At 40.3% G+C, this 19,728-nt stretch overlaps 2 protein-coding genes across 5 annotated transcripts; both read right to left on the bottom strand.

Annotated features, from left to right (window-relative positions):
- Nucleotides 1-261: 261 nt before the first annotated feature.
- On the bottom strand, nt 262-10,136 carry LOC141772622 (calcium-responsive transactivator-like). Of its 3 annotated transcripts, none has more exons than XM_074643811.1 (11): nt 9,907-10,136; nt 9,016-9,092; nt 8,827-8,911; nt 8,372-8,504; nt 6,814-7,077; nt 5,893-6,057; nt 3,577-3,678; nt 2,991-3,083; nt 2,760-2,882; nt 2,533-2,660; nt 262-1,192 (listed from the first exon to the last, which is right to left on the bottom strand). In XM_074643811.1, the coding sequence occupies exons 1-11, from the start codon at nt 9,973-9,975 to the stop codon at nt 1,166-1,168; spliced, it is 1,266 nt and encodes a 421-aa protein (XP_074499912.1). In that variant the 5' UTR covers nt 9,976-10,136; the 3' UTR covers nt 262-1,165. The 3 variants fall into 3 exon arrangements, with proteins under 3 accessions (XP_074499912.1, XP_074499913.1, XP_074499914.1); XM_074643812.1 differs by having other exon boundaries at nt 262-976; nt 9,907-10,135; XM_074643813.1 differs by lacking the exon at nt 3,577-3,678 and having other exon boundaries at nt 9,907-10,127.
- Nucleotides 10,137-12,278: 2,142 nt separating this feature from the next.
- On the bottom strand, nt 12,279-16,021 carry lsm14b (LSM family member 14B). Of its 2 annotated transcripts, none has more exons than XM_074643810.1 (8): nt 15,813-16,021; nt 15,342-15,505; nt 15,094-15,223; nt 14,762-14,947; nt 14,498-14,584; nt 14,257-14,412; nt 13,070-13,205; nt 12,279-12,981 (listed from the first exon to the last, which is right to left on the bottom strand). In XM_074643810.1, the coding sequence occupies exons 1-8, from the start codon at nt 15,931-15,933 to the stop codon at nt 12,822-12,824; spliced, it is 1,140 nt and encodes a 379-aa protein (XP_074499911.1). In that variant the 5' UTR covers nt 15,934-16,021; the 3' UTR covers nt 12,279-12,821. The 2 variants fall into 2 exon arrangements, with proteins under 2 accessions (XP_074499911.1, XP_074499910.1); XM_074643809.1 differs by having other exon boundaries at nt 14,762-14,962; nt 15,813-16,019.
- Nucleotides 16,022-19,728: the final 3,707 nt, after the last annotated feature.

The raw sequence follows: 19,728 nt of genomic DNA, 5'->3' as shown, positions 1-19,728 counted from the left end.
CTGTATGTCAACAAACTACAAATAATGATATAGAGTTTAAACTCACCATATAAGAACCAACCTCAACATGACTAACTGAGTGTATTGCACTTATTGAAGTAGAGGTGCAGGACACGCTACCGTCCTGTTCCTGTGTCACTTTGGCTTTTTGAGGATCATTCGTTAAAAATAGCCTGAATTGCACTACAATACAAAATATCCGACAATACACAGTCACTGCAAAATAAAGTGCAGACAAAGTGGCTATGTGTTTTTTATGTAAAATCATTACTGATTGGCATCAGAGTAGTGTGACCCCTCTTAACTCTGCACAATAACGATATGTCTGTGTAGAGCAATACCACCGGAAATATATGCCAAAAATACTACCACGATGTATGATTACCATGGACGATGATACACACGTTTAAGTCTGGATCAGTCGGCTAACTATTTTGTCTATTACCTCAGAAAGACATACACAGAGAGTGAAAACACATAATGTTAGACCACACAGCAACACATCACAGTTTGACTAACACAGACAAACCCCCTGATCGAGTCAGGTTTAAGGACCAACGATTTCACCTTCATAAAATGAATTCCCCTTATCGTGAGATATAACAGCGCCTCAACTAGGAATTAAAGCAAGAGCTGGACCTAGTCTATTAGATAAATATCAAGGAACATTTCCTTCAAGGCTAAATTGCTTTTTATAGCCTCAGTCTCACAAACTGCGGGCCTGCTCTGTGCACCAGAAAAAAGATTAAAGAAAGAGGCTTGTAAAATAAAATAAACATTAAAAGCAGGGGATGGGATAAAGACGAGTGAAAGGCAAAGACAGAAAAGAAAGAGAACGATGCAGGCAATTTGTTGAGGCTCATCGAATGACTTTACGGCTCCTTTTTAGTGCCCATACGGAAGGTTTACTTTAAGCACCCTGACTCTTCGTAGGGTGGCCAGTGGCACTTCACACCTCCAGCTACCCGCTAGAACCCTGTAGTGAGCAAAACAGACGAGGAAAGCATCACATTTGTTTAGATTATGTATTCTTAGCTAGAATAGTGATTAATGAGAGGATAATAAATCTGAAGCAGCCAGATCTTCCAATCTACAGCTGAGCCAACGCGTCACTGTCGAACCGTTCCTTGTGGATTTTCCTCCAACAGGAAAATAATGTGGTACCTTATTGCTGATAATTTCCATATTGACCCTGCAATGTAAAATGATTTACACTGAAAGATTAGATTGTATTTCACTTCACTACTGAGACAGACAAACAGTACATAAGTGTAATTTAAAGTTACAGCCATATTTCCCACATGCATCTGCTTGGAGAGTTTGATTTGAAAATGCAGGAACCAAATGTTTGAGATTTAATTTGTGCCTCAAGCTACTTAAAAAGGGCTTGGGTGTGTGCTCTAGTGCAGTGGTTCCCAATCACAGGGGGTGCGCCAGGATTTGTCTGCTCTGAGGTTGTCAAAATTACATTTGCACATGTATAACTAAAATCATAATAACACACTTACTGGATCATTTATGTAATTGTGTGTATATAAAACAATTAAAAATATATATTTTTTTGCTACTTAGTAGGCCACATTCTGTTTAAAGCCGGGATTTCTGCACAGTTGCAGATAAAGATCAGGCTACACAAATATTATTAGTATTATACTATTTGTAGAATTGAATTCCTGTGGTGGCCGTGTAGGATTGATTCCGACTTGTTCCGACTAACTCCAGAGCGTTGTAGAGTCCAGAAGTCCAAATTTATTGAAAAAAAGATAGATGTAATCATTTCCGAAATTGAAAAACATGTTTTTATCAGCGAAATATTCTGCTTCAATCCATATTTGTTGGCGTTTAGCCTTTCAAAAACATTTTCACTGCGGTCAAAAAAGTATATACTCTCCCGCTTGCCACACACAAAAAGAGGCCCACACCTGTATTAACGAGGCGGTCTAGCAGCAATCTAACAACACCGTAAATTACATTTATTTAACCACAATAAAAATTAATCTATTTTGTCTCTAACACTATTATAGTAAATTAAGTCATTACAAAAGAAGATCATATTATGTGTTTGCATTTGCTTGGCGAATCCATCAAGACGTCATCACTTTTTGTTGACAAAACTGACGAGTTATATTCATTAAAGAAAGTTGATTTAATATAAAAAAAGACACCCATTTAATACACCTTATCACCTTATTCAAATTGAGCATTTTGTTCGAGGATTTTAAATGTTTTTTAAGGGTGATGAAGTCAGAAAATATAGAGGGGGTTCAGTTTTTCTTCAATACAAGTAGGGGGGAAAGGGGGGGACTTGACTTGACTTGACTTGGAAAAGAGGTTGGGAACCACCGCTCTAGTGTACCAAAAGATTAAGTAAGATTTAAGTATTTCTAAAAATTGACTGGTGAATTCCACCAAAAATAAGCGTTTATTAGGAATTATATACCTATTTTCCTATATGTTAGATGGATATTAGTCAGTGTTGTTAAGCTAGTTTCAGAGAATCTGAAATCTGAGATCTGATCTGATTTGATGTACCTGTTCATAGGTATATGGCCTCTGCGTCTGTGCTGCAGGGCCTCCCTGGGAGGAGCGGTAGGAGCCGTACTGTTGGCTTTGACCCTGCTGATACTGAGAATACTGGGAGGATCCACCCTGGCCAGGACCTGTAGCAGTAGGGTGACATTCAGGTGATGTTTTCATTTGTTTTGTGTGTGTTTATGCTGGTGTGGATGCACACAGTAGGTTGTATGTGTTGTTCTAACCGTATCCCTGTGGCTGTCCACTGTAGCCTTGTTGAGAGGAGTACTGCTGCTGGCTGAAGGGCTGCTGCTGCTGGCCAGAACCCTGCTGATACTGGGCCTGCTGTTGACTGTACTGAGAGTTACCTGGAGTATATACACACACACAGGTACACATATTAATCACATGAGGTAGTACTATACTGTAGTTGTTGGTTATAAATAATAAATTAATTTAAAATGAATATCTGTTACCTCCTTCATAGTAATGCTGTGAAGATTCATCAAAGGATCTGTCGTAGCCTTGCTCGCCATATGACGACTGTTGATACGAGTATTCCCCGTGACCTGTAGAGAACACTGTTCAACACGTGCACAAACTCCTCTGCAAAGGCAAAACCCACTTAACATACAGAAGAGAAATTATTATTCGCGGTTTGAAGCCCAAACATTCATAATGCATGCGCAACTCGCTTCAATATTATGCACAAAGCACAAAGAAAAAACACCCTGGAGGAAGTTTGCACTCTCTCCTCAACACACTGCTATGGCACTCTCTGAAATCTGAAATTTCGGCACACCAAAGGGGACAGTATGGACACAGACACACTGGGAGGAAACAGAATTGAAACCAATGTCAGTTTTTTGCAATTTTCTTTCTCCAATACTTTTCCTCTCCCACAATAAGGGAAAAAGACGATGACGGGGAGGACGAGCTGAAGCGTCAGTAAATCTGGCTCAGGCTCAGTGGGATAGTGCTAAAAGGAAATGGCATGACCTGTAATATGGCTTTGTGTGTTTGAGAGCTGTGTGTATGAAGTTTATGGATGTGCACGATTACCATCAGGGTAATATTGCCGGTTTATGGGCTCGCTGGAGCTCTGAGTGTGTCCATACTGCTCTCCGTAGAACTCGTCTTGTCCCATGTACTGCTGTGCAGATCCTGCAAGACAGGCGACACCACCATTTGTTAAACAGTTGGTTGGATCAATTGGCCGCTGAGTTGGAGACTAAAGGGGCTGTGGGCAATTTAGGCAGCCTGAAGGTGTGTGTGTGTGCACATGTGTGTATTAAGAATAGTGAAAGACAAAAATAGAGACATAGATAAGAGACATTATGGACAGTTTTCTTGGAAGCCGTCATTGAGTTATGAGGCTCATATGAATAGTTATGAATGGAGTGACTTAATATATCAATTATCATTTTCTATATAACTTTCTGTAGAATTTCACTGGTGATGTTTTTCAGTGGGTTGAAGTGATAATGTGAAGGAAGCTATTCTTGGCCAACCCAAGAAAAACGCTAATTAAAATGGAGCAATTACAATGAATAATTCCATGACAAATTACAGGAGATGTAATTTTAGAGGAGAAAATGAGGATTATAGAAAGCCAGTTATCAGGGAGAATCTGATCTCTGCTTGGTGGTGGTGTGCAGAAACTCCAGATTCCACTCCTTCCATTTCCCTTTCAATTTTATCTAATAAACGCAGAAAAACAACAGAACAAAACTCTCTGAAAGATGTATCGAAGAGCCAGGCACTAATCTAATCTCCTTTTAAAAAACACAATTGGCCCAATATTTCCAAATAGAGACATGAGCTGTAGCATAAAGAAATGTCATCTTAACTTCTGCAAAAAATAGCAAAACAATTTCATAGCAACATGCTGTATCTGATAATTCCCGATACGACCAAGGAAACACGGTTGACAGAGGAGCCCTAGCAACAGCCCCACGACCAATCAGGGAGTGGCTGGTGAGCGAGCAGCTTAAAGCTGCAGTCGGTACCTTTGAGCAAATTTGATAAATAAAAAATAAGTTATTCTTATAAAAAACGGTCACTATATCCTGGCAGTAGTGCATGAGACAGATAATCAGTGAAAAAATCATGTTCCCCTGACTCAGATTTCACAGCACCAAAGGTAAACAGCCAATCAGAGCCGAGCAGTTTCTACAGCAGCTGTCCATCACTGCGCGTGAAACTCGCAAACTCCGATAAAACTATCAAACTAGGGAGCGCTGATCAAATATGAATATCAGCGCTGCCTAGTTTGATAGTTTGATCGGTCAAAAGGTCTTTTTTGCTTAGGAAGGTCACTGAAAGACCTATTTAAGACCGCACGGGGCACTAATGCGCCTTTTGTAGTCCTTCTTTGGAACATTGTAGTTCCACCATTGCAGACCCGCGCAACTAACATCCGCCGCGGTCGCATCATCATTACGGATTCTCTTAACACCACGTTTGTCTTTTCCTAAGTCCTTATGAATACTCCTTCACATCTTTCCTTGACCTCATGACGTTTGCCATAGAGGTCAAAGAAAGGTGTTTAGGAAAAGACATTAGGATGTCATTTTTTGACTTTTCGACCCCGGCCCTGCCGTAGAGACTCCTCGGCTCTGATTGGTTGTTTTCCTCTGGTCAGTGAAATCTTGCAAATGCCATTAGGAGCACTAGGAGGAGGCAGAGGAACAACATTTTTGCACTACTGTCAGGATATAGCGACAGTTTTATAAAAATAACTTCTTTTTTTTATCGTATTTGCTCCAAGTTCCCGACTGCAGCTTTAATATGGACACAACAAATCCATAACAAAGTTCTATCTGGAAATACGTCACCCAGTCATGCAAGGATAGCAGTGTACCAGGGTGAATGAGGACATACAATCGTGTTCTGTTGCCCTGGAAACAGCACCCCATCCTTCTTTATATATCTGAGTTACTACGCGCCTAGTCTACACCCTTCAAAAGACATAACAGGACAGGGTAGACTATTATTAGGCACATGCTGACGCAGCACAAGTTAAGTGATTTACAGAGACAGGAACCTAATGTGACACGAGTGATACATCTCCAGTCTGCCTCTTAATGTTGCAGGAAGTCAACTTGGGTAGCCTAATTTCCAGACCTTTAATATCACATCTTTGATGCAAAAACTAATACAGTGCACGCACTAATACTTCCGCAACCAACTTAGCATTTTCATCAATCTGGAGACTGTGACACTGACATCCAGAGCCAAACTTAATGGAAACCTTTTCAGTCCAAACAGTTCCAAACTGTTATTAACTCATCCATCTACTGTGTGTACTTGAGCACTCAAACACAACAACAACAAAAAACCCATTGCCACACCAGACTGGCAAGTCTTACCACCTACCTTGCTGTGAGGAGCGGTAGGACCCCATGGGTCTCTGAGACATCATACTGTTTCCTTGACTGCCCTGACCCATCATGCCCATGGCCTGCTGTCCCTGATAGTGTTGACCCCCAGCCTGGGCTGAGGAGTAGTGCGGAGTAGCAGACTGTTGGTGCATCATGGAAACTGGGAAGGAGGTTTGATTATGGGGGGAAGAGATCTCATACATTAATGTACACAGACATACCAGCATTAGCATTCAACAGCATACGCAGCATTGAGTCTGGCAGAAATGTGCATAATTAAACTGACAAATAAGGAGGTCCATGGCAATCGGGGCATAGGGAAAAGCCAAAGGGGTCCACCAGTCAGGGGTCTCTTAAAGAAAACAAAACTCTCTGAAGAGATGCTTTCAAGATGCTGCTCTGAAGCATAAATGCAAACAAAGCCAGTGAAGTCAGTGCATAAACAGAGATATCCACAGGGAGAGGAGGGCTGCATCTCAGGGTCAGGAGTCAGAGATTTAGGAGGAGATAGGTAAAGCCTGGAGCAGAAGGAAGAAGGGAGGCTCTTTGATGAACTGAATGTGTTTGGTTATTTTGATGGTTAAGCTTGGAGGGACTTGGAGAGAATTTACAGATTGATGAGGGCAGATGTGCATGTAAGCAAATGTTTTAAGCAAGATCAAGGAGGCATTTTTGATGAATACATTCAGATGTGTTTCATAAATCATACAAATGTTTTACCGTATGGTTTCTGCATCACTCTGAACACTTGAAAGGCATTATTTTCATAAGACATCTTGCATCTTAAGAGTATAGTTTATGATAATCAAGTCCTAAATTGTTTGGTGTGTTGAAATCATACACTTTAAAGTATTCCCTCCCTTTAAAAATAGACCAGATACCCTGATGATGAGGCTCCTCTATACCTGGCTCTCACCTTGGTTGGATTGCATGTTGAGGTTGCTGCGGGAGGAGGAGGAGGATGAGGAGGATGAGGATGTGGAGGAGGAAGAGGAGGAAGAGCCATACCCAGGCGCAGGGCCCTGGATCATGCTGCCCTGGGAGGAGGGCGCAGCGTGGCTGTAGCCGGAGGAGGCTGAGGCAGAGCTACCATAGCTGCTGGCGGGCAGGCTGAGGGACGCGGAGGGAATAGCCGACTGCACCTGACCAGACTGCTGCTGCATGGGGACATGGCTGGGGCCTGACGACACACACGCACAGTCAGAGCAGCCATGTGGTGCCGTATCATGTTAATCATGGGCCCACATTCAGTTCATCTTTACAGGAAGCTTGCGTGGTTGTACAAGGATTGAGTTAATGATGTGTGTGAAAATGAGCAGAAAGAAGGAAAAAGTCGCTGTAGCTGCAAACAAATCTGACTATTAGCTGAACTTAAAGGGATAGTTTAGATGTTTTGAAGTGGGGTTGTATGACGTACTTATCCATAGTCAGTGTATTACATACAGTAGATGACGGTTGGCATGTTGGCAAGTTTGGAAAAGCAGACAGGAGTTACCGTACCGAAGCAAAATGTATTTCAACTACCTAAAAGAAAGGCTAAAGCCCAAAACAAATCTATGTTTAAGTGTATGCTATATTTAGAATATTTTCGCCAGTTATTTATCTTACCGTGAGACAGCTATACAGCCTATGTTTCCGACAAGGAACTGAAGCCATTATCTACATGTATGCTCTCACCAAAGCAGCCAGACTCCTTTGAAAAAAACTGTAATTTTACCTGTCAGAACACGGAAGTTGCCGGTCTACCGCTGTCTCCATCGGTTACTTTGTTCGTGTTATTTGTGTGTCTTTGGTTAGTTTGGATTCACCAAAGCCACACAATAGCACAAACAAACTAACCAATGGAGGCAGCAGTAAACCAGCAACCCCGTGTACTGCGTGGTCAAATTACAGCTTTTTTTCAATGGAGTCTGGTGGCTTTGGCAAGAGCGTAGATGGATACAGCGGCTTCAGTTCCCGGTCTGAAAGGGCTGTTTGACGGTAAAGTAAATTGGTGAAAATATTCTAAATATAGCGTACACACTGATATTGATTTTTTTTTAGGTGAGCCTTTCATTTAGGTGGCTAAAATATATTTTTCTGCCGACCCCCTCCACAGCAGTTCATTGCTTTGCTCCTGTGCTGGTACTCCTGTCTGCTGCTCAAAGCTGGGGATGCTCCGACCGTCATCTACTGTAGGTAATACACTGACTACGGATAAGTACCTCATACACCCCCACTTCAAATCACCCAACCCATTCCTTTAAGATCATCAGATATTTTGCAGTGTGTGACACTGTGACAGACAAGACGGGGTTTTGTATCTGCAGACAAACATGCAGCAACGTCAGGATCAGTCAAGCACTCAAGACAGGGGGACGGACAACAAGATGGAGCTGCATATGTGTGCACACCAAGTCTGGGATTGTGTGGGAAATAACGTTCACGTGCACCAGAGTTTATCTGTAAAATACACATCTGTGTTGAAATCTCACCGTTGCTCATTTGGCTCTGCATCATTGATGTGGGGGGCAGTCCTGGTGCAATGTTGTCGTTGAGGTTGATCGGAGTTGGTCCCCCACTCTGGCCCATCCCTCCAGGACCCATGGACATATTGGGAGTGGGAGGCTAGAAAGTAAAAACTCAGTTGATCAATTTAAACAGTAATTGAAAGACTATACATCCTAATTGCTGTTCTCCGTGTCATTATGCCTCTATTTTGCATTGACTCCTATATTGTCTCTTAAATTACACTTTTTTTTTGTAGATTTATCAGTGGACAAATTACATGAGAAGTGAATGTTTACTTCTGTGCCATATAAAATGTCGTAAAGCTTCGCCTATCATGAATATTTACTTTTAAAATGAGAGAGAAGGTGAGGGATGACTCATATATTTATATATCGGATATATAGTGTTACTTGTTCCTGAAACCTCATGAAGGACTCACTGCAGGTAGTAGCGACTGCATGTTCTGATTCGAATCTGCTATCGTGGCCAGGTAAACAAGATTTCTGTGCAGGATCTGCTGATACCTGTCGAAAAAAGGGGGAAATGAAACATAGCTTTATATTTACTCACTTTTGCCTAAATAATAATAATGACATTTAAAAGTCAGGAATTTAAAGAGAGCACTTACTGTGTGCATTCAGCTGTCTTGCCTTTGCTTTGGTAATCCATTATACATTGTATTAAATGATGATTTTCATCCAGCATCTTTGGGGAAGACAACAAAACAACTTATCAGTATCTCAAGTCACATGTGCGTGGTAAATTAATACTAAAATATGCCCTATTAAGACATTGCAGTGTTGTGTCCTGGATTCTCACAACTTCAACCAGCCTTTCTGGGTCAGTTCTCTGATTTTTTTTTTTTTTTTTTCATAATGGAGCCAAATGAAGCAGCAGCTTCTCACAGTCTTTATTTAGGACATCATTTGAAAGTGCCTGTCTTAGGGATGGATAGTGCAGTCAAGGATAAAAGCAGCAGCAGTCTTTTGATAGCATATAGGGCTCATGGTTTTTGTTGTCCTGTGTTGCTCAGTTTCCCTCTCAGAGGATGCTTATATGTTTTTTGCAACAAAGCAGGTGTCAATAATAACCATTGCACGCTGTCTGACAACTGGCACCTATATATAACTAATAAAAAAACACAACTCAGGTGTTTTTTAAATTCTTGAAAACAAGTCACACAATCTAAAGCTGATGTATTTAACATATAATAAAATAATATTCATCATTCGTCATTATAGAAAGCAGCTCTAGATGAACCTCATCAGACAGCAGACAGCTCCAGCACAGTGATGCTGCTCGTCTTCATCATCACCGTCATGGCTTTGTTTGGTTCGCACCTTCAATACACTGTAACGTTACAATATAGCCTACCAGTTGCCATTTCTTATCATATTTATATATATTTATACTTTCTTTTTCTGCACTGGCGGCGGACAGCACACTCCCATCCAGACTAGAATAATACAATATAATAATAATAATGATAATAATAACCACAACAAGCAGAGATTCTTACCTTTTGAATGGTTTGCTGTGTCACCTCCCCTTTACTCCTGGGGCGCGCCGATGAAAATGCCACCGACATGTTCTCATATGGGAAATAAAAGCGCTCCTTTTATTCTAATATTTATTATCCTGAGCGCAGCCCTCTATTTGGTTACACAGTTTGTCCATTAGCAGGAAATGGGAGGGGGTGTTGACGCAAGTGGCATCTCTCTGTCTTGAAGAAAAGGGAAATAAGAAAACACTGGATTTCTCTGGATGTATTAAACATAAGATTTTGCTGAAAGTTATTTATGGTGTGCATGCAAATAATGGCGCAGATAATAAGCTGTTATGTGATAGGGGAAAATCCCTCTCCCTCAGTGTTTTGGTACAACCCGGACAGTGAGTATAGCCTATAGCCGAACACTTTCCCTCACTGGAGACGGAGTAGAGCTTCTGATTCATGAGAGCCAATCAGTCCACATTGTAGGTTCATACAGCCTACAGAGTGGATGCCAAAGTTGTGTTTTTTAGCACAGAAAAATGGAAAAATGTGAATACGACATCATGATACCAAAGGCTCATATTCATATTTGTTACAATATCATCATGCACCTGACATGTGCTAGCATTTTCCCTCCCCAGGTTCAATCTGGGACACCTGCACAGTTTTCACATCAAGCGACCCATCTAACATTTTTTGTTGCTTGTGATACAGTACATTGATTTTCAAAGTGGGGGACTCAGAAAATTGGAGAAGATGAGGGCAAATTCTTAAAAATATATATTTTTAAAAATTAGATAAAATTATTATTATTATTATTATTATTATAAATATATAATTTATAATAATATATAACATTATGTTGTATTACATGTGCATATTGTATATTATAAATTGTATATTATAAATAATAATTTGCGCATATAAGAAAAGATAAGTCAATATGATTAAGTTATATTATAAGTAATGAATTGGTATTGTGATTAAGTTATATTATAAGTAATGAATTGGTATTGTGATTAAGTTATATTATAAGGAATGAATTGGTATTCTGGATTGATAACAAATTTATATTTTGATAAGGATAATTATATCAGTAATTAATTTATATTTCTGTATGACACAGATTAAAGGTAATAATTATAGTTAGAATAATTATAGTTAGACAAATTTAGGAAAATTGAATTAGAGTATATGTATGGCTCAATAAGGAAGCTAGTTAATTAATAATTGACTTATGGAAAAGGGTTGGGATTAAATAAGTTTATACTTCTTCTCACTCCCTTTCGAATATGTAAATCAAGGCATCAAGTGTTGACAATTTATTTTTGTTATGCTTTTCATTGTATGTAAATACTACTTGTTTCCGTCCGTTCACTTGTTGGTATGATCATTCTTTTTCTTTGTTTTTTTTTGTATTCTACATGTTCGAAATAAATTTTGAAATGAAAAAAAATTAATGAATATCAAAATTGTATTTGCCATGCCAAATTGTATATATTTATTTTTTATTTTTTTGTTACATTTGCTGTAGCATTGTCAATGGGGGGCCTTGGCTTGGAAAAGTTTGGGAACCCCTGACATAGCCCTGTACATAATCGGACAATGTTTACAGTAGGCTATGTTGAACAAAAAACACCTGTTCCTTATTAAAAGACAAGGGACCTTAATACACAAAAACACTGATACTCTCCCAAAATAAGGATCATCTATTGTGGTGAAGTATTAAGATCCTTTACTTGGTAGCCTTTTTTCAGCTTTGTGACAATGCATTTTCCTGCTGATCCAAGAGGGTTTTTAAATAGTTTATTTATCTTAGCATCTAGGCTGTATATAAAGATAGATGACACGACCGCTCCCCAAAAGTGAAGCCAAAACATCTTGATCGCCCCCTGGTGGCTGGCTGCAGTATAGGCCATAAAGCTAAAGATATTTTGATTTCACTTCTGTACAGTGGGAGGAAGTGGAGATGTGTCGTCCATCTTTATATACAGTCTATGATCTTAAGTTGAAACTTTTCTCAACCCATAAAGGAACACGTCATCTTTCAGTTTAACAGAAACATTCAAATTCAAAGATCACCAGATTTGGAGAAAAGCTACATTTGTAATTGGAATGGTAGGACTATTAGGCCTAACTAAAGCAGTCTTAAAAATGTAGTGGAGTAAAAAGTAGCCTACAATATTTGTTTTTGAGATGAAGTGGAGTAGGACAAAGTAGCATAAAATGGAAATACTCAAGTAAAGCACACGTACCTCGAATTTGTACATAGTTACATCCCACATATTAGAATGGTCCAACCCAAGGTTTACATGTTTAAAGCTCACTTGCTGCACATATAACTGACTAATATAACGACGATATAATGTTATGTGTCCTCAGAGAGCATGAGACAAGTGCACCAGCAATTTTCAGTTTATTGCTTCAATATGACAGAACAAAGCAATGCACAAGATGTGGCCTTTAAATACATTTAAGTTTAGTTCATTTTATGTCAATATTCACAGTTTACAACATGAAATAAATGTTCTCCCAAGAGGCAAAGCCAGATACTTTCTTTAAAGAATGAAAACAATACACGTTTGGGAGTGAAATTCTTCCAAGTAACACAAAACAGAAACTCAAACACTCCCCATTTAATTGAAAGGAAACATTCTGAGGGGAAAACAACTATTGTCACACACAGTGGACCATTTAGTGAGCCATGCATCCATATTCAAAATGGGACCAAATGACAAAAAGGCATAAATAAAAATAAAATCCTGGCAATACGGGGGGGCAGGATAACTGCCTCAGGGAGAAAAACAAAAGAACAAAAAAAGATGCTTCTTCATCAGCGACAACAGAGCTGCCTTTGCGGATCATCATATTTGGCAACAGTCCCATTTGTTACACATAAAGGAAGCCATTATTGGAGGACAGGGTTGCTTTAGCTCTGACCTTTACAGCTGTCCACTCCTGGTTCTATAAGCAGTTGGAGTCTGAGCAGCGCCTCGTCCTCTCCGTCCAGTATAGCCACCTCTGAAGCCTTGGCCCCTCAGGAACCGTCCAGGAACCCCAAAAGTCTCCAGATTGCGCTTCCGCTCCTCCGCCCATGTTAGTCTGAAACAAACAGAGACACAAGCCTGTAGCGCCACATACAGGAGAAAGTAGGGTTTGGATTTTGAGGATAAAAAGGCCACTAGTTTACCTGAACTTATGATCAGATGTGATGTTGTCATAGAAGGACTTTGCTTTGTCGTAGTAGAATTTAGGGCCAGAATGATCATCCTGTGCAGTAGAGTGCAAATCCTCCTTTTCTTTCTCTTCTACCTCGTGATTTCCATCTGCAAAAGTGATATATATTGCGAGTAACCTGGAAGGATATGCTATGGAAGACCAAGCTATAGGTGAATGTTTCTTAAAATTGCAGATTCACTTATTCAACTCGTGTTCTTATCTATTCACCATCCCAAATCCTACACACGATACTGAGCAATAGCAAATCTGGCTTTTGAAGTCTCACTTGACCATTCCTGGTTTCAAGTTTGTTTCTGTTTAATGTGCAAAGACTTGTGCCAAAATGGAAACAAATCTTTGCACATATGCATGGCATGGAAAAAAGACAAAACAAATCACTGTCACTTTGGTGACCAAATCCTGGTGCCAGAAGCAATGTGTCTTGCTACTACTGAGCCAATACCTACAGTTTAAGGGATTTAGAGTTTACCTGCAACACAGAGTATAAATAAGTGTGTCATAGTACGACACAATTAGATTTAAACTGACCATGTGGGCTTTTTTTTTTACTTTATTGCCATTAATATAAATTAACAGGCAATTAATCATCACAAAACAAAACCGCCTTGAGACTAGGCCTCGCCTGACATACATGTACACAAAACAAAGTAACGCCACATATGGATGGAGTGCACACACACACACATCCACCCATATATATATATATATATATACACACACACCTACAAAAACTGTACATCAAAGACAATTAAGTACAGGATTCCTGACTAAGGTATTCTATAACTAACATCCATCTCCTTTTGAAAATAGGCAATTTCAGTTGCAGTCATGTATTCCATCATGTGCACCTGTTTGACTTTTTGTAACCATTGGCGCAATTGTGGGAGTGTTAGGAGGCTTTATCCAGTTAATAGTGATTATTTTTCTTGCAACCATCAATAAGATATGCAGAACCTAGCACTGATCTGTGGTAAACAGGCGTCCAGGTGATACTTCCAGTAAGAACAGTAGCGGGGGCAGGGGGATGTCCATTTCCAGGATTTTACCATGTGGGCTTTTAAGAAAAATGTTGTGTCAAAAAAGCAGAAGATTAAAATGCAGTGGTGCATTTGAGATCACTTGAGCTGATGAACCAACCTTTCGTCCTGTCCTGCACCTCCCTCTCCAGCTCCTCCTTAATAAACTGGGCATTTGAGGAGTCAAAATCAAAGTCTGTGTCAAACTTAAGGATGGCAGATGGAACATTAGCCACCATCAGCTGGCCTCTGCTACGGTTCCTGCTCCTCCGAGGCCCTAAAAATTTGTTTTAAAAATGCATTGAATGTTAAGACTTTTTGTTATTTGTATCCGGAAAATTCTGATTTCTTTTCACAGTTACCTTGTCTTCTTCTGGGTGGTGGCCTGTTTTCATAATTCTGCTGCCGAGTTTCCTGCTGAGCATTGGGCACACCTGGGCCTGACCTCACTTAAGTTTAAAAAACATTTACACTCACTCTTAAGATTGATCGCAATTGCACAGATGGACATTCCCTTAACTCCACCCAAACAGACTGTTAAAACAAGTCAAGCTATTCACTTTCAGATCAATTAGTGAACATTGTATTTTATTTTGCATTATATTACTGCAATTCTGTATACTTACTGGTGGCTCCAGTGCCCCTTCTGGTCTGGAAACTCTCTCCTCTGGGCCTCTGGGGCCTCCTTCTCTCCCACTGCTGCTGCTGCTCCCGCTCCTGGGATGCAGTCAAGCCTCCCCTCTGCCTGGATATATCCACATGGAGGGTTTGAACAGCCTTTTCCACCATGGGGCCCCTTCTTACGTGTAAGCCTGGAAGTACAGGCCCTGCATGACAAACACAACCAAATACTTTAGTACAAGCAAACAGCCTATACTTAAAAGAATCTAGCTCCACTACATGTGTGGGTTTATGGTAAATTTACTAGCAATAAATACATTTGCTTTCATTGACGTACCAAGGCCAAGAGCTGCAGCATACTGTTGATTAAGTAGAGAGCTGGCAGCGAGCTGGTTGTAGGCGGGCATCCTTAGGGGACTAAATGGTCCAAGACCCGAGTAGACACCCGGAGAGCCTACACTTGCTGACTGAACAAAGAAGTTAAAAACAATTTAACACACATTATCTGGGTCTTCATATATACATTGTCCAGTTTTATGTTCTCTATACTGTGGGCTGTGAGCCGTGTAGTTCCTGTAATGTCACCTGTACTATTGCAGGATCTGGTGGTAGGCCGTGGTGAGATCTTGGAGGTTCACACAGTGTGATGTCCTTAATATCACTGCCCCGGAAAGTGATGTACTCGTAGACATCATCTTTGGGTGGCGTTGGTCTGTCAGTGGGTCGTCCCTCCGTTCCAAAACACTTGACTAGTTGAGAGAAAATGTTTGATAAAAGCCATCAAAAGTGACGGTCATGTTTCAATTGGGCTGCCATTTTTCTACAACTTTTTTTTTTATTTTTGGACATCTTGATCAGGGTTGGAAATTAGCACCAGCCAAATGCTGGTAAAATATGCAAGATTTGCTTCACTCACCAGCCAAAAAAAACAATGTTGATCTATTGAGTGGCTGGTATATTTTGGAATCCACCAGCCACAGTGGCAGGTGGACAAAAAAGTTAATTTCCAACCCTGCAGCTGACAGGCTGTCAGGCATAGATCCACACACCACTCACCTTTTGCCAGCACCACTGTGGAGTTCACTTTATCAATTGTATACAAAATTCCCTCATAACGATTTTGGGCTGTTGAAATCAACCCTATTTTACAGCCAATGTACGGCTTTGATGAACTCATGGCTGGAGAATATTCAGGACAATAGCTTATAGATTTCAACAAAAACTCTCAGGTGGCAGCATTCACCCCATGGGCTGACCAGGAAACAATTTATAGACGTCATCAGGTGACTTGAAACCACGCCCACTGATTGAGGCTTAAACGCACCACCTGTGCTGCACTTTTTCATTTATGACTGATGATGTCTGATATTTTTGCACTACTGTTATGATTATTTTTAACATTTATTTGGACAGTGTGTGTGTGCTATTTTCTGCTGACAATTAGCTTTGATAGCTCAGAGCTTATTATGCCCTTTTCTATCCATAGGCAATCATTAGAGGGAGGAGAGAGGAGATAGAGGAGAGAGAAGATGGAGGAGGAGCCCAGTTGGTGTTGAGGCAGCATGGCCCATTTCCGGCCAGTTGAGGAGGTTTTTTTTTTTTTTTTTCATATATATTTATATATATATATATATATTGGAGGTGGTTGGGATTCAGTTTGTTTATGTGCTAGTAAGTTATAAAAAGCACAAATAGAATTAATAAATAAAATTCAGAAAAACACCGTTTGCTTAATTGTTTTAAATGGGTTTTTTATTTCCTATTTATGTACAGAATATATTTAATATATATATATTTAATAAAAAATTAAAATAAAATATGTTTATATATTTATATATTTTTTATTTTTCTTTCTTTTCCTCATAACAAAATGAAATAAAATGAAATATGGAGAAAACAAAATGGAGAAAAAAATAAAAATAATAAATAAAATAAAAAAATGCACTCCTGTAGCGTTAAGAAGCCAGGGCATAATGCTGCATAACAACTATTTGAAGTGGTAATAATTGTTCATCTGCACGCTAAGTAGTTAAGACATCCAGATATCCTAGCATCACTGCTGAGGAAGCTGCTGCAGCTCTTCTGCAAAACAACAACATAGCAACAACGCAGCCATTTTGAGTCTTCTACCATGAAGTCAAATGCATATATAAAATGCTTCAATACTGTGTTATAAATCTGCAAAGACGTGTTGTGCAGCACAGCAGCTGTCTGAAGACTCTCCTCGGTGTGCTAAAGCCCCACCAGAGGAGGCTCTGTGAGTGGTTTCCGTTGTTTTCCCCGTGGAGCTGTCAGACAGAGTGACACACACACACACTGAGAGACACACACACACACACTGAGAGACACACGCACACTGAGAGACACACACACACACACACACACACACACACACACACACACACACACACACACACACACACACACACACACACACACACACACACACACACACACACACACACACACACACACACACACACACACACACACACACACACACACACACACACACACACACACACAACAACCATTTGTTCCAAGCTTTATATCTTCCTCGAACAGCCAATCACAGCGCTCCGGCGAGTCCGCGTCACTGACTGGTTGCATCCAATCGGCGCATGCGTCTCGCGAGCGAGCTAGTGATGGGAATTAGGGGTCTTTTTAGTGAGCCAGATCATTTGGCTCAGCTCACCAAGAAGAGCCGGCTCTTTCGGCTCCCAAACGGCTCTTCGTTTTTACCACTTCTGCCATTTTATAATTCAGCCGAATTTAGCGCTGTTTTGATCTATGATTATTATGTGTGCACATATATCACTTGAATTATTCAATATAATTATACTAAACCTTATAATTTCCAGAATACCGTAATTTTACATGCTGCCTCATTTCCGACTGTCACTTATCTTGTCTGCTATTCGCGCACTGCACCCCTCTCTCTCTTTCTCTCCTCCTCTCCCTCCTGCTATGTACCTGTAGACCGTCAGCGCGCCGCACATCCCCGAACCCTCCCTGCTTGATGGTATGATCCTTGTCTTTCATCACCTGATTGATCTCACGGATGCATTAACACAACATTCAGTCACAGTCAGTGCATGGAGTGCCCGTGGTGCGGAGAAGATCGTCCTATCATTCTGCTAGTGATGGTGAGCTGAAGCTTCATGAAGCATTGAAGCTTTCCAGCAAATTGGTTCGGAAAAGGGTTCATTTCTCGAGGTTTGATGTGCACGAAACCACCTGGTGGCCAAAGAGTGTAAAACAGGCAGATATGATCTTTAGTGATCTGTGATATACTGTATTTTGCGCCAGTAAAGGCTGTTGGAAATGACTATAAACAATGAAAAGAAATATGACCATGTAATCCATTTATGTCTATATAATATGTAATATAATGTCTATTTTCTAGTCAGTATATATCCTTTGGTCAATAATTGTATTGTAGTGTAGTGTAATATAATAATGGCAGGAGGAGTAATATTAGTGTTCTGTGTCACTTCTGGAAAGTGGCATTGGTTTAACCAGTGAAGATCTGAACCACTTCCTGAACCAGTCAGCGGTATAGCTGGGCAGTGAGGCTTCGGACGTCATCAATGACGTCATTGGTCTAAAACGATACAAGCCTCGATACGCGCATCGCGGAAAACTTCCTGGATTACTCGACACACGCTCCGAAGCCTAGGCACAGCATGTAACATCACTACATTCTGCCTTGAATTAAGTAAAGAAAAAAGAAAAAAACGGCTCTCCAACAGGAGCCGGCTCTTATGGTTCACTTAAGAGAGCAGGCTCTTATGGTTCACTTAAAAAGAGCCGGCTCTTATGGTTCACTTAAAAGAGCCGGTTCTTATCGTTCACTTAAAAGAGCCGGCTCTTATGGTTCACTTAAAAGAGCCGGCTCTTATGGTTCACTTAAAAAGAGCCGGCTCTTATGGTTCACTTAAAAGAGCCGGCTCTTATAGTTCACTTAAAAGAGCAGGCTCTTATGGTTCACTTAAAAGATCCGGTTCTTATCGTTCACTTAAAAAGAGCCGGCTCTTATGGTTCACTTAAAAGAGCAGGCTCTTATAGTTCACTTAAAAGAGCAGGCTCTTATGGTTCACTTAAAAGAGCAGGCTCTTATAGTTCACTTAAAAGAGCAGGCTCTTATGGTTCACTTAAAAGATCCGGTTCTTATCGTTCACTTAAAAAGAGCCGGCTCTTATGGTTCACTTAAAAGATCCGGTTCTTATCGTTCACTTAAAAGAGCCGGCTCTTATGGTTCACTTAAAAAGAGCCGGCTCTTATGGTTCACTTAAAAGAGCCGGCTCTTATAGTTCACTTAAAAGAGCAGGCTCTTATGGTTCACTTAAAAGATCCGGTTCTTATCGTTCACTTAAAAAGAGCCAGCTCTTATGGTTCACTTAAAAGAGCCGGCTCTTATAGTTCACTTAAAAGAGCCGGCTCTTATCGTTCACTTAAAAGAGCCGGTTCTTATCGTTCACTTAAAAGAGCCGGCTCTTATAGTTCACTTAAAAGAGCAGGCTCTTATAGTTCACTTAAAAGATCCGGTTCTTATCGTTCACTTAAAAAGAGCCGGCTCTTATGGTTCACTTAAAAGAGCCGGCTCTTATGGTTCACTTAAAAGAGCAGGCTCTTATGGTTCACTTAAAAGATCCGGTTCTTATCGTTCACCTAAAAAGAGCCGGCTCTTATGGTTCACTTAAAAGAGCCGGCTCTTATAGTTCACTTAAAAGAGCCGGCTCTTATGGTTCACTTAAAAGAGCCGGCTCTTATAGTTCACTTAAAAGAGCCGGCTCTTATGGTTCACTTAAAAGATCCGGTTCTTATCGTTCACTTAAAAAGAGCCGGCTCTTATAGTTCACTTAAAAGAGCAGGCTCTTATGGTTCACTTAAAAGATCCGGTTCTTATCGTTCACTTAAAAAGAGCCGGCTCTTATAGTTCACTTAAAAGAGCCGGCTCTTATGGTTCACT

This window comes from Sebastes fasciatus, chromosome 8 (genome assembly GCF_043250625.1).
Source record: "Sebastes fasciatus isolate fSebFas1 chromosome 8, fSebFas1.pri, whole genome shotgun sequence".
Classification (NCBI taxonomy): Eukaryota; Metazoa; Chordata; class Actinopteri; order Perciformes; family Sebastidae; genus Sebastes; species Sebastes fasciatus.
This window is presented reverse-complemented; position numbering and strand designations above follow the sequence as displayed.

Bases quoted from the DNA above. Each gene is read 5' to 3' on its own strand.
- LOC141772622 (XM_074643811.1), bottom strand. From the start codon at position 9,975: ATGTCGGTGGCATTTTCATCGGCGCGCCCCAGGAGTAAAGGGGAGGTG. The intron at 8,912-9,015 runs GTAAGTGCTCTC...TTTTTTCGACAG, and splicing joins AAGACAGCTGAATGCACACA to GTATCAGCAGATCCTGCACA. The intron at 7,078-8,371 runs GTGAGATTTCAA...GTGTGTCGTCAG, and splicing joins GCAGAGCCAAATGAGCAACG to GCCCCAGCCATGTCCCCATG.
- lsm14b (XM_074643809.1), bottom strand. From the start codon at position 15,933: ATGAGTTCATCAAAGCCGTACATTGGCTGTAAAATAGGGTTGATTTCA. The intron at 13,206-14,256 runs GTTGGTTCATCA...TCACTTTTGCAG, and splicing joins GGTGCAGGACAGGACGAAAG to ATGGAAATCACGAGGTAGAA. The intron at 12,982-13,069 runs GTAAACTAGTGG...TGTTTGTTTCAG, and splicing joins ACATCTGATCATAAGTTCAG to ACTAACATGGGCGGAGGAGC.